At 37.4% G+C, this 14,220-nt stretch overlaps 1 protein-coding gene across 2 annotated transcripts in view; it reads right to left on the reverse strand.

Moving 5' to 3' along the window:
* The window catches only part of PAWR (pro-apoptotic WT1 regulator), a 67,007-nt gene that overhangs the window by 21,055 nt on the left and 31,732 nt on the right, over window positions 1-14,220 (reverse strand). For both annotated transcript variants that reach the window (XM_068190295.1, XM_068190293.1), the window contains exon 3: window positions 11,976-12,104. In XM_068190295.1, the coding sequence (XP_068046396.1) occupies window positions 11,976-12,104 (129 nt within the window). The remainder of the gene's footprint in view (window positions 1-11,975; window positions 12,105-14,220) is intronic.

Consider the following 14,220-nt stretch of genomic DNA (forward strand, 5'->3'; position numbering starts at 1 on the left):
CATTCAGCTCTTAAGTGGGATAACATCTAAATGCTAAACAACTGACAGGCAATCTGACCCTAATACAAACCATGAATGACTGCAGATGTGAAAAACAGCAAAAAGACAGATGAAATACCTTTCTTCTCCTCCCATCAAAATTTCCCAAAAGCAACTTTCTCTCAGAAGTCAAGAGATACCTTCCCATTTACCTTCCATTCCTGAATCACAGAATCAAAAAATATGCTGAGTTGGAAAGGACCCATCAGAATCATCAAGTCCAACGCCTGTCCTAAACAGAATACCCCAGGGACCATACTGTGTGACTGAGAGTGCTGTCTAAACAGCTCTTGAACTCTGTCAGGCTTGGTGCTGTGATCACCGCCCTGGGGAGCCTGTTCCAGTCCCCATCCACCCTCTAGGTGAAGAGTTTTTTCCTGATATCCAACCTAAACCTCTCCTGACTCAGCTTTATGCCATTTCCTCAGGTCCTGTAACTGCTCACAAGAGTGAAGAGATCAGTACCTGCTCCTCCTCCTCCCCTTGTGAGGATGAAGACCACAGTGAGGTCTCCCTTCAGTCTCCTCCAGGCTGAACAGATCAAGTGACCTCAGCTGCTCCTCATATGGCTCCCACTCCATACCCTTTGTCATCCTTGTGGCTCTCTTCTCAACGCTCTCTAATAGCTTTTTTTAATGTCTTTTACACATTGTGTCACCCAAAACTGCACACAGGACTCAAGGTGAGGCCGCCCCAGTACAGAGCAGAGCAGGACAATCCCCTCCCTTGCCTGGTTGGCCATCTTGTGCCTGATGCCCCCCAGGACAGGGTTGGCCCTCCTGGCCGTCAGGGCACTGCGGGCTCGTGTTCAACTTGCCATCAACCAGGACTCCAGGTCTCTTTCCTGCTCCCCAGTCTATGCTCACAACCAGAACTGCACCATTCCAGGTGAAGGATTTGGCACCTAGCCTTGTTAGATTTCATACAGCTGGTGATTTCCCAATTCTCTAATTTGTCATGGTCTATCTACAGGGCCTCTCTGCCCATGAGGGAGTCGATAGTTCCTCTCAATTGTGTTACCCCTTTGAAAACATAAACATCTAGAGATGTTTTTCACAGAAATGCAACACAACTTTGTGAACCTTAACTTTATTTTTTACAGCCTCATCTACTATCTTTAACTAGTATGTAATAATAGATCTTCAAACAAGAACTAACATATGTACTAAAATGCATGGGTTCAAGTGATAGATATTACTCCTGCAAAGCCAAGGGAGCTATGACTTATCTGCTTGTTTACACAGAGCCAGGGGTCTATGGAGAAACACTGGAAGAACTCTAGGGAATCAATCAGAGTTCTAACAGAAAGGTAAGTATCCTCAATTCATACCTATGAAGAAATCTATTAAGGACATAAGCTGAGAGAAAATAATTAAAGAATTACCTGCAGGTAACACAAGTAACTCCCAGGTAAGTCAAGCATCTTTCAGAAGAAAACAGCTCCCAGAAATAAGTAAACCAGAAACACACATTTAAACAAATTAACAGAGCTTTTTTTTTAATTCGTTATTCTCTATGTCTATATTCAAGCAATACTCACCACTGAAGAGTCAGAAAAAGAGTTCAGGACAAGCAGTTAGGCACTCAGAACAAAAGGAGCTGATTAGATCAGGCTGAAAAAACCTGACTAGATCTCAGGTGACTCACAGAAAAAGCAGAGCAGGAAAAATGACCAGAAAGACAATGTGGTATCCCTAAGAAATAAGAATCTGTAGGCTCCCCTCAGACAAAAGTATTTGAAATCACACAAGGGCTGAACTACAACTCAAAGCAGTGTTTTCAGAGCAGGAAACAGGTCTGTGTTGCATACCGGGCGTGTTGATTAAAGGTATGCAGTTCTTTCTGAGCTAGCAAAGGCTAGTAATGTCCTTGTAGCACTACTCAGGCAGCCAAAACTGGTGCTGTGATGTTCATGCTATTTTAAGAGGACTGGTTCCTGATACCTGATTCCTCAAACAGTCCTCAGGTATGACATAAGAGAGCATTAGGTAGCATGAACCAAAACCATGCCAGAAAACGTTGCTAATAATTAAGCCACAGGCTCTATCAGCAGTGCAGCAGTTGAGCTCACACCCAGGTCTTGTATTTTTTAGCAGTATAAACATAGTCAGACTGTCTCCACCAAACAACTATGAATTAGATTCCTCCTCCCTCCTGAGCCATCACATTAATTACACTAGACTGCAAGGATGTACACTATCCTGCCCCAGCCATCCTCCCACCACCATGGAACTGGAATATGCACCTTCCAAACACACTAACACATCTGAGTAACTACTGCTATGCTATTCTCTAACTATTAATAACATGAATGCATTACACATGCTACAAAATGTCTGACAACTATTTCTGTGTGTATTTGTGCAGAGTATACATTTCAGCTCATCTTTCAGCAATACTGAGCAAGCTGTCTCCCCTCTCCAATTACCCACTAACCCAGCTGACTTAAAAAGCTAGTCCAAAACAGAAAACATGTGGGGAAAAAAAAATAAATTCCTTTACATGAGGCCCCTCTAGCCTGGTCAAAACATTAGTTGGGAATTTGAGAAACTACTTCCTATTCCTTTCATCTGTATAAAGGTTCCAAAAAAGGCTCCAGACCAGTGTAGCAGTAGCTAGTGCTGGTGCAATTCTGGAGCACAGCTACATGAACTCCATAGTGAAAGAAAAAAACAGGGCAACAACAAACCAAGTATCTTTTCATACAGGCTGAGTACATAGCAGCAACATCTGAAGACAAGAAAAAATTAGAATAAAAGTAAACAAAGCCCCCCAGAAAACACATGCTCTTCATAGGGATCTAGAAAGTACCCGAAGAGTAAGCTGTGCTGAAAACCCTGTAGATTCCTAGGCACAACTGTGACTCTAAAGTAAGATCAGGAAGCCTTCACAATGCCTTGCCTTCACAGACACAGGCTTAATTCAGCTCTAGTTTTCATGCAGGTCCTGCAACAAACAGTTGTGCACAGACACACAGGCCCACAAAATCAAATATTCAATTTTAAGTAACTTCATGGGTGCATTAAATTCTATTCTATTTACTGGGAGTGAAATCCATTCACCAGACAAAATTTTAAGCTTAAAACACTTATCCACTAAATTAAACTTTACTGAGCACAGATGTTAAAAATGTTATTAATTCTGTATTTCTTTCTAAGAAAAGCAAAGTTTGCCATCAAAGGTAGTCAAATTTATGCTGACAGTGATCAAGCACTAAACATAAATAATGCCTTCCACAAAAAACTGAAATATGTCTCTTCTTAGTGAGTTGTCAGGAAGACAAATCTTGCATTTGTCAATACTGATAGTCATTTATCAGTATTTCCCTTCAAGAGCAGAAAACGGGCAACTCAAAGTAGGGTTGCCCAAGCTGCATCCTCAAGGCTACATGTTGTTTAGCCAAGCAACTTTATCTGGCTCATAGAGATTTTAAAGCCACCCTCTTTCCCTTTGGTCTCACATCAGTAACTGCTAGCTCTCAGCTCCCTGATTTCTTAGAGGCAAAAAGGACCACATTTTCACTTGAAAGCACTTTCCAAAAGCAGCAGTATTGGATAGTGCACATGCAGTACAGCTGGATCAGATTTGCATGTGCAGATCCTTTGGCACAGCAAAACCAACTGAACCTGCATGGATCAGCAGCACTCTACCAAGAGACACATATCATACACTAAATTTTCTCACATGGCAGGAGAAGAGGAAGATTTTGGCAGAGAAAACCTATGTTGCTACATCATCTTTTGACATAGCCCATTCCGATGAGAAATTCAGACTCCACTGTTTTAAAATTTGCTGTTCTACTAAAAGCACAAATCACACAATGTAACTAAAAACTGGTAATCTCATTTTTATCAAAACAAATCCTTGAGTGTAGTTAAAGCCTCCAGTTATACCACATAAAAACACCATGCAACATTATTGCTCAAACGCAGAAGTTATCTCGAAGATTTATTAAAAACTTACTATATAGAGTGGGGTTTTCCCAGCCTGCAACAATACATACAGAGAAAAGCAATTAAAGCAAATCAAGACTGCAAAGTCAACCAATTCAGAACAGGTCAGAACGTCCTAGACCTATGCAACTTTCATTCAAATTCATGATACTGCCCTTCCTAACATCATGATGTATTTCTCCACAACATCTCTTAAGTGGAACACAAAGAACAGTACTCAGTGAGCAATGTTCAATGTTTTGCATTTGCTAGCTCTTCAGGAAGTGGACACATGCCTTAATTACTTAGTTGTTAACATACTCAAACTGTTCTGAATATAGGCCCATTTTGCTAGAAATTACCTGAGTGATTGCCTGATCATGTGACCATGAAAACATGAAATTCCTGTGTTCCTGTTTTCCTTACACAGATCACAAAAATCATCTGGGTCTCCCAAGCCATGGGAGCCATGGCAGATGGTAACTGAAGCACCTGGTTCATGTCATGACCTGCACAGGGCAACTAATTCCCTCCAACTAATGTCACTTTAAAAGCACTGCACACACACAAAACTGACTTAAGGTGCAAATGTATTTTAAAAATTACTGATCTTTTAATACTTAACACTGAATTTGAATACTTTTAAACTAATTTTTATGCAAACACTTTTAGACATATAGTCAGATTTCCTCATGAGTTTTCTACTGCAGTCACTACTATTGCTTAAGTGCCTTGTGGATACTAATGACTGCTTTCATATCATCTCTGTGAAGTGCATCGCACTCCACCTGCAAATAGAAAACATGCATACTATCTGGTAGTAAACTCTCAAATATTGGAGTCATATAACCTGATTTGGCAGAATTACATATGACTTCTAAACTCAAACAAACGTCACCATAATTAACGTATTTCTGTACTTTAATCACATTTACTTCCTTACTTTTAAAAACAATACCAATAATATAATCATGTTATTATGCAAAATAATTACTGGCCTTACATCTAAAATAGGTAGTGCTGAAAAAAACCCATGTTTAATACATTTAGACATGCCTAGTGTAGCACAAACACATTTTCTCTATGGATGGAAATTAACATCAAGCAACATCACAGCAAAATACTCACAAAAGATTAATTACTACTCTTGAATGCATGCACACAGTTCTTCTTTGCAAGAATGACATGAAACCTAGATGCCAGACACCTCTGAAAAGCCATGGTCATGTATGAATAGGCATGAATATTATTACCACATACTTTGGTTAATGAGAGTAATTGTAAAATGATGTTGTATGACATTACACTGCAAAATGAAATGCCAGAAAAGGCAAGATAGGCAAGATGTGCAACTTGAGTTGACTGGCTTATTTGACAGTATATTCTCAGCACAAAATTCAAGTACAAAACTCTGGAGAAGCTTGTGTCAAGCAGGTTTTCAGCTGTCCTTCTGAAAGGAGATGCATGTAACAAATTCAGATCCCTGCACTTCTCACAGTCTGCCTCAAAGCTAAGAAGGAATTTTATTCCTTATCTTTATTTATTGCTTTCAGCAAACCTTACAAGGTGCCTCTATTAAACCTTTAAACATTAAACACTGATCCTTGCTTCCAAAAATTTCAATGTGTTAGGCCACATTTAAAGAAAATAATCGTATTTAAGCAAACAGAACTACACTTCTGTAGAAATATCTTTGGGCCATGTTCCTTCTAGAAAGTGACTGCAATGTTTTGGTGAAATGTTGAACCTTTTTAGAATAAAAGGTTAAGAAAAGATCAGATGTGGTTTTCCTTCAAATTTCAAAGGCTTTTGAATGACTTACAACTACGTACACAAGGCATAACTAAAGGGTCATGTTAATAAATTGTGTTTAAATTACTTCACCAGCCACCTAACCTATTCGTACTGAAGTTAGTACAATGAACCCAACCTACTATGACACAATTTCATAGTTGTACTGTTAATGCTAATTATGAAGACATTTTGTCCTATCCTCACCTCCTACCAAAAAGGATTCTTTCAAAGGTGCTGGATAATTTCTACACTAAATTGAATGATTATCTAAGCATCTATCACAAGCTAACTTCTTGCAAAGAACAAAAACCTGTATGGCTGCTACAGAGAAGAGTGAGAGCAACACAAGACATGGCAGTACTATTATGTATGTGAGTCAGTGCTCTGAGCTGAAAACTAGGGCAGCTTTGCCTTCCGTTGTCTTGGATTAACAGCTCCACAGGAATTCAGTACTGGGATCAAGCTTTAGTCTGTCTTCTAATGCACATAATTTGTACTTACTGTAAGAATATAATACAACTTACAGCCTAACCAAGTTAAGTGCTGCAAATGAAGTGATATTTTTTTTGTCTAGCAAATCCATTCTGTGTTTGTGACTGCAATTCAGTGTGGATGTTTAACTGTCTAAAACATATCTCACAAAGCTGTATCTTGTATAAAATAATTTTGTAAGATTCAACATCTTAATTTCTTGAATTTCTTGTTCATGTACATGCTAAGACCAATACAGGGAGAGCAAGAAACGTGCATAACAATTGTATACACAAAGTAAATTAATGTTTGGAACAAAATTACTGCTATTTCCAACTGAAGTGCAAGGGCCTTGAATGAGGCCCTGGGCTTTGCAGCAATATAGAATATGTAATTAGGTACAGCAAAACAGTTGTCATGGCTTAAAAAAAAGAGTGAGTCATATCATACTGGGGTCCCAGGCCTCATAAGGCTTGAGAAGCAAAATTCCCCTCCCAGCTTTATATCAGCACTACAAATACCAAGACAGGTTTCTAGCAGATAACTGCATAGAGTCTTTCGCAATCAGATAGATGCAAAAGATATTGGTAATGGCAATAGTTATGATCCTCCATTTCTTAATATGGAATTAAAAAAAAAAACTAGACAAATATTGTGTGACAATAATAAAGATCAGCATTCCCTTTCTACAGTAAGATACTCCAAATCATTCGAGTATTTATAAATAATTACCTTTCAGTTGAAGGATTCAGAGTATTAGTTACACAAAGGTTGAAGTTCAGTATCTATGTGATTCAGAATTTCTTCTTTCCATGCCCACAAGCACAAAAAAATCAGTACCTCTCACTCTAATTGATTCCTATTTCCATGTTAGTAGCAAAAATTATCCTGACATGTTTGGGTCAAGTTCTCCAGGGAGAGGAAAGGATTCAGCTCATCCAGCAAGACTCTTTTTGTCCTCAGTGAGGACAAACACACATCTAGAACTCAATAACCCCCACCCTCATGCCAATCACAAAAGTAATTTTGAAGTTCTCAAACACCTTTTTGTCTCTTGATGCTTTTGACAATACATATTTGCTCAAATCCCGTACCTTAATTGTCAATTATTCACAGCTCTTAATTTTTTTGCAGTGTACTCATTCACTGCACAGCACAACTAGCATTCACAGACACTACAACATTTGAAATAAAATGCAAGCAGAAAGGAACCAAAGATAACATAAAACTAAGGATTTCAAACCCTTTCCAAGATATTGAGAATGATACTTCTGTATTATTATAGCATAACTACTAAAAAACAGCTAGTTGTAATTGGAAGGTTTAATGGATGGAAAACCTATACCTGTGCCTCTCACTGCAAGGCTTTATATTAGCTTTGAATTAATCTTCCCAGCCTTCCCCATTGGCACTCCGATTTTCCAAGAACACCTTAAGGTGACATACACATCACAACATACTACCATGCTCAAATATCAATTTTGTAATGACAGAGAGCTTATGTTAACCCTACTGCCACAGTGTTACATGAAGAAGAGCACATATTTGGGACGTATTTTAGGTCAAATGCACAGACAACTGAATTCCAAGAGGCACATGGTATCGGCAAACCTGAATGTTTTGATACAAAGGCCTTGCATATGGTGTTTTTTGGCAGGGGTTTTTTGAGTATTAGCTAATAGTAACATCTTTTCCACATTCTGGAACTCAAAGTTTTCTAAAAGACCTAAAAATAAATCTTCATTAAACAAATAGGTTTTTTTTCCAGCCAAATCTTGTAGGCTTTTTGATGCAGGCTTTCTGTATAGCACATAAATACTAACACCATTTTCAATTAAGACATACTCGCTACTTTGAATGTATCATTTCTCTCCACCTACAAGAAAAACATTGCTATCAAATAGTTTTGCACTATTTTCAATTTTGCCATCTCTTCTGAACAAGAGCTAGATTTCTATAATTACCAGACACCAAAGATTTCTAGTTGAAGTAGAAACTTCAGTAACTTTTAAAGTAGTAGTTTTAACTATGCTTGTCCTTAGCATTAGGGATTTTTTATCTCATTTGTAAGAGTTCTAGGCTCAGTGATATGACTTATCACCCTCAGTGTGCATCCCCATACACATCACTGGAGTAGCCCACAGTACCATAACTCACAAGATCAGAACAACCGAATAGGATTTTAGTCCTATTAAGAACAGGAGGAAAATCAAGCAAGAAAGTCAGAGTCAGATATAAAACTTGTGTCTGGGAGCAGATTTAATGTTGATTCACCTAGTGAGGTATGGCTATCTTTTGCTAAATTTAAATAACAAATTCTTTGATTGCAACAGTTTTTCAGTGCTTGTAACATTGCCAGACCTACCATCTTCTATACTGCCAATATAAAATAATTCAGAAGATTATTTCAGTCAAATAGCTCTGCTTCAAAGAAAAACTCAAATCTGCTGTATTTTTTAGATCTATTCTTAAACAAACCTGGTATGTCTGTGTTTTGGATCAAGAACTTTAAATTCATACAGTTTTCAAAAAATGTACCTATTGCCTAAGAAAATGAGAACCACAACCTCTGACAATATTGAAAGGGAACTGAAAAATCAGATTAAGGACTGGAAAGAAAACCTTATTCAGCAACGTATTTCCTCATCAAATATGAAGTCAACGCCATTTAGTCACCATATTCACAATAATTATTTATTTACAAATTTCATTAAATGATAATAAGAATGGACAAATGGGGGGAAATAGCTGTAACTACAGAAATGTATTTATTCTGCTTAGTACATGGAAGTAAAATATATATGGGTCAATGGCAACTTAAAATTAGTTCTTACATCTACAACATAAACTATACTTTTAAAAAAAGTGTTCATCTTGGACAGAGTAGAATCAAAAGGAAATTAAGTCATCAAAGCTGAAATAACACTGCTGTCAAATTCTGTTCAAAATGGGCAAGTTGTAAGTCTTCTAAACAAAAGCAAATTGACAGAGCCAGTAGTAAACTGATTAAGCCTTAGTAGCTACAACTTTCTAAGGTTCCATCTGTTCTATACATGTGCCACCCTGGGCTTTTGTCAGACCCGAGACCTGGGACTCTCTTCTGTATTGTTGGTGACAAGACACAACACCCTGCTGTACTCTATCAAGAAAGAAGTAGCGCTCACATTAATACAGACAATTTGGTAAATAAAAACTGAGATTGCTGGTCAAGAAGAAGAGAAAATATGGATTAAAAAAAGAGGCCATGGGAATACAGCCAAAGCATTATATAATATCACTAGGGGAAACTAAAAATTAAGACTTTTGGAATATCTGCTGAAGAAGCGAAAACAGAGTGAACACTGTAAGAAACAGTGTTACAAACAACTTGGAAAAAAAGCATAAAAACTTTTCAGCATGATGGCTCCTGATGAATCTGCAAAGATAACAAATCCAGTTATAGGATTTGTTATATATGAGGCATACTCAGAGGAGACACTTGCTTTGAATAAATAATTTTGTTGATGTTCACCATGGAAAAGAATGGTAAGAGTGTCATATCAGAGCACACCCTCTGGAGAAGGGTCTACTTACAACAGAAGCACTGTTAGAATGTGGAAAAAAAAAAAAGAAAATTTTAAAATGTTACCTACCAGAACAAGGCATCTATTTATTTACTCCTTGAGCTTTGAAGAAACTATTGATGCAACTGAAAAATATAATAGCTGAACTACTTAAGATTAAATGGAACTTCTCATTTAAAACCGCCCTAGTACCACACAGGGTAACAAACATCATCCTTAAGAAGATTCTAAAACAAACACAGAACTATAGAGGACTAAACTTGATATTTATACAGAATGAAGTGTTGCTAATAAGTCTAGAACAATTAAGGAATAAGTAAGTAAATATGATAGCATGTGGAAGAGTCACTAGGGCTTTTGTAGAATAGCTGTACTTTGCAAATCTAATACAGCTTTTTTAAGTTATAAAAACATGTCCAGGACAGAAATTTGATTGACAGCATACTCCATTTCAAAGGCACTCCCCAAAGCCTACTCAAGAAAGTAATCTCCTCTTAGAATGAAAGAAAATGTCCTGTGAATAAATCACTGGTGAAAAGGCAGGAAATAATGGTGGACCCAATGGTCAGCTTTCACAGCGGACAGAACAACCAGAGTAGTGTCACAGGAACCTGTGCAGGGACCTGTGCTTTTCATTGTGTTTGGGGAGATGTCCACAGATGCTATTCAGAACAGAAAAGATACAGATCAACTGTTAAAATATGCAGGCGTCCTTTATTGGGAGTGACTGGGAGGTGGAACAGGAGATTAAATTTAATGTACATAGTGTACATAAGTGAAACTAAAGGTGAACATGTTTCTAAATTTACACAGGCATTGACCTCTGAGCTTGTTATTCTCACCCATAGATAACTTGAAGAATGTTAAGTTAGATTAGGCATACACAATATAAACAGTAAATTCAGTGTTCAGGAGACAAACAGGTATCAGGAATTACTAGGAAAGAATCAGAACAAAACAAACCCCAGCACTAAACCACTCTACGACTGCACATTGTACTGAATGTTTTGTTGGTTCTGGTTTTGGGTACCAAACAAAACAGAGTCAAACTGGAAAGTAGAGGATGTTATTGAATAACTCCTGTATGAGGAACAACCAAGTAAAATAGAATTCTTCAGCCTAGGGAATAGGCAGCTGAGAGGAGCCATCCTCTCTCTGCAGCACTCAGTCACATAAAGAGGAAGCAGTTGTTCCCCCTGTCTTCCACTGGGACACCTTGCTGAAATCACATGGAAACATGGAAAGTGACAGATTCAACTTTAACAAAAGGAGACTGATCTTGACATTCCAGGTAATTAAGCTGTAGATGTCTCTGCCCCAGGCTCTTAAAGGCATCCATGAGCAGATGAAAGACTGGGCAAAATTTTAGAAGGAAAGTGCATCCAGATCCACCAATCCAGCCATGGCATCTCTAATTATGGATGGTTATAAAACTACCCATGAGCACCACGGGCTTGGTTTGTTTGCATGTTGCCTCTGTTGGAGTCAACAGGCAGAGCTGGATGGCCTCAGTTTGTACACGCCGTTAGGTAATAGAAGGAGAAACAAGACTGGTTAAAAAGACTTAGAGCACTCAGGAAAGAGACAGAACATTTGCCATAGGTGGATTAGCATGAAGGAGGGGTGTACTGGGCATAACTGGCAATGTTTTGATGTCAGGGGAAGGAGACTGCAGGAATGAGTATGGTCAGGGGATTGGCAAGCAATAAAAAGGGAGAAAAGGTTTCACAGAGGCTGTTTACCCTGGGAGTTTGTGTATTGGTTTCAATCCCAGAATCAGTAATTAGAAGTCAATTAACAAAATAAATTAGGAAAATGTTTCCTGATTTAGAAGTCTACCTCCAATAAATTGAATATTCTACACCTGTCAGTATTTTTCACTTGAATCTCCCAGTTTCTCTTCCCCTCACTAAATAGTAAGTTCCATGATGAACATCAAAACTATTACCTTCAAGACCTCTACAGAATCAGAAGATTCTGTTGTCAGAATCTTTGTCTCAGCAGTTAAGTTTGTGGAATAGAACCTCATACTCTGTTTTCAGCAATGTGTCAACTCCTGAACTTTAGGGGTTTTTTTCATGTAGGGTATAATCTACTGTTAAGATATACAAAGAAGAAAGAAGTAAAAGTTTTAAATATGAGTAAAATGCCAAAATGAACAATGTTAAGATCTCACCTGGATTAAGTATGAGCAAGAGGTATCTGCACTGGAACTCTCATTTTGTATTGTATTCTGCTGAGTAATAGCATCCTCTTTCTTTCGTTCCTTCTGCCCTGCTTCATCATCTTCATACTCATCAAGGCTCTAAAACAAAAAAATATTTGGTTATCAGTTATGGTCTTTGTATGTTGCTTCACATGCTTCCCATATTTCACAAAATTCATCAGTGAATATCTTCAAATATTAATTTCATATTTCAGCAAAGTTTAATCAGATGTTTAAATGCTCTTCTTTCCAACTAACAGCTTTTTCTTCATCACAAAAGTAAGAAATAATCAAAACAAGATCCAGTTTGACAAAGGTTTAGACAACACTGTGCAAGTTCAGTGCTACTCCTGCTGTGAGCAGGAGCTTGGATTATACCTGAAGTTCCTTCCATTGGAATGGTTCTACAATCCTGTTTGCCATATGCAATTGTATTACTTTTACACATAAGAGATTGTCAATAAATCCAGAAAAGAAAAAAAAAAGTTAATTGTACTCTTCACTCAACAGCTGATCTTTTTTGACATAGTGGCACCTGCTGAGGTTGAAGTGTCAATCTCATTTTAATTTAGGCCCTCTTGGTTCTAATTTTTTCTTTGAAAATTTACTACTGAAAATCCATAATTTTTAAATTACTTAGACAGTCATTAATTACTCAGAGTTTACACTTACATGTAACATTTTGACTCTTCAAAACAAATGTTTCATACTAGATTTGCTGAAATACTTGCTTTGAGAGGATTACATTTCTAAAGCACTGACTGCTTTCAGGCCAGAGACAGTAAAAGTAAGTAGGCAAGTAAATAAAAAAATAAATAATCAGTATTACTGCCTCCGTTCTAGCTCAAAGGCACATTAAGGCCAGGGTAGAAATGCAAGGTCTCAACCAGCTTTGGGCTAAGTCTGCTATGTTAGAAGACCAACTTAGAGCAAACAAAGCTAAAAAAAAAAATCCAACCATGACATCACAAGCTGTTTGCCAGCACTCTACATTAGAACAAGAGATGTGTGAAACCTTGTTAAGGAAACACAGGGAAATAACCTGTTTAAGACATCAGAAAAAGCTTCTAGATTAATGTACAGTACCTTGAGAAACAGAGAACAGGACTAGCAGAGAACAAAGATGAATGTCAAATTATTTCAGTTGAAATTTCTAATGCAGAAAAAACAAAGTCAGTATTCTGAGGCTCAGATACTGACAATCTCTGTCATCACTTTGCACAAAGGACACAAAACTAGTCAAAAGTAAATAATGAGAATGCTGGAATGCAGTATCTTTAAAAATGAAACCAGTGTTATTTGCTAGCTGAAAATAGCACTAGTATATCAAAAACTAAGTCCAGCTCCTCCAAAGCAAACACTATGGTGATACACGTGCTAGAAAACTGCCAAACCAGAAAGGGATATGTTTCCACAAGTGAACCTATTCGAATAAAAGCCATTTAAACTCTCCACAGCAGGGCTCATGACAGCAACACTAATGCAATTTCACTGGTCTACTTCCAACAAACCTTTCAATGTAACTCATGCAAACCTGCTCCTGTCACTAAGAAAGGCATACTTAGAAGGTTACTATGGCTAAATCATTACACATTCAAAAACGCTTTCAGTGAGTCTTTTCTAATAAAATAATTTAAAATATTCAACGTAATTCTTTAGGGTCCACTTATAATGAAGCATTTAAAAAACACTGCCATGGTACATTCTAGGAAATTATCTTTAAATCAACATCCTCTGCCTTTTATAAACTGTAAAACTTAAAAATTTTGGTAACACAAACTTAGGTCCTAATTTATCCCATTATCATATTAATCTATTATGAAGTGACACAAAAAGAAATAATAAGGCCCTACTGCAACAAGAAATGGAGTCATCTTTGCCTCTTACAAAGCCATGCTTGTTCAGAAAGAACTATGAGGCACACAGAAGTTATCATGTAAATTTTAGCCAGTGTCATGCAGATGAAGAATGATACTGTGTTAGAAAAACAGAAACATTTTCAGATTGGCCTTCCGGTCTCTAAGTTGTCATGACAGAGAATGGAAACAACTTTGCATTTTCAAGGGAAAAAATTCTTTAAGGAGAAAAATGAAGCTCAAATATCAATATTGTAGGAAAAAGGTCTTAGTAGTGACTAAGTAGGTAAGTGTACCTTTATCTACAAATTTTCTCCTTCCAATACATGCTTCTCGTAAGATTTCCAAAGACAATGAAT

Source organism: Anomalospiza imberbis, chromosome 5, assembly GCF_031753505.1.
Source record: "Anomalospiza imberbis isolate Cuckoo-Finch-1a 21T00152 chromosome 5, ASM3175350v1, whole genome shotgun sequence".
Lineage (NCBI taxonomy): Eukaryota > Metazoa > Chordata > Aves > Passeriformes > Viduidae > Anomalospiza > Anomalospiza imberbis.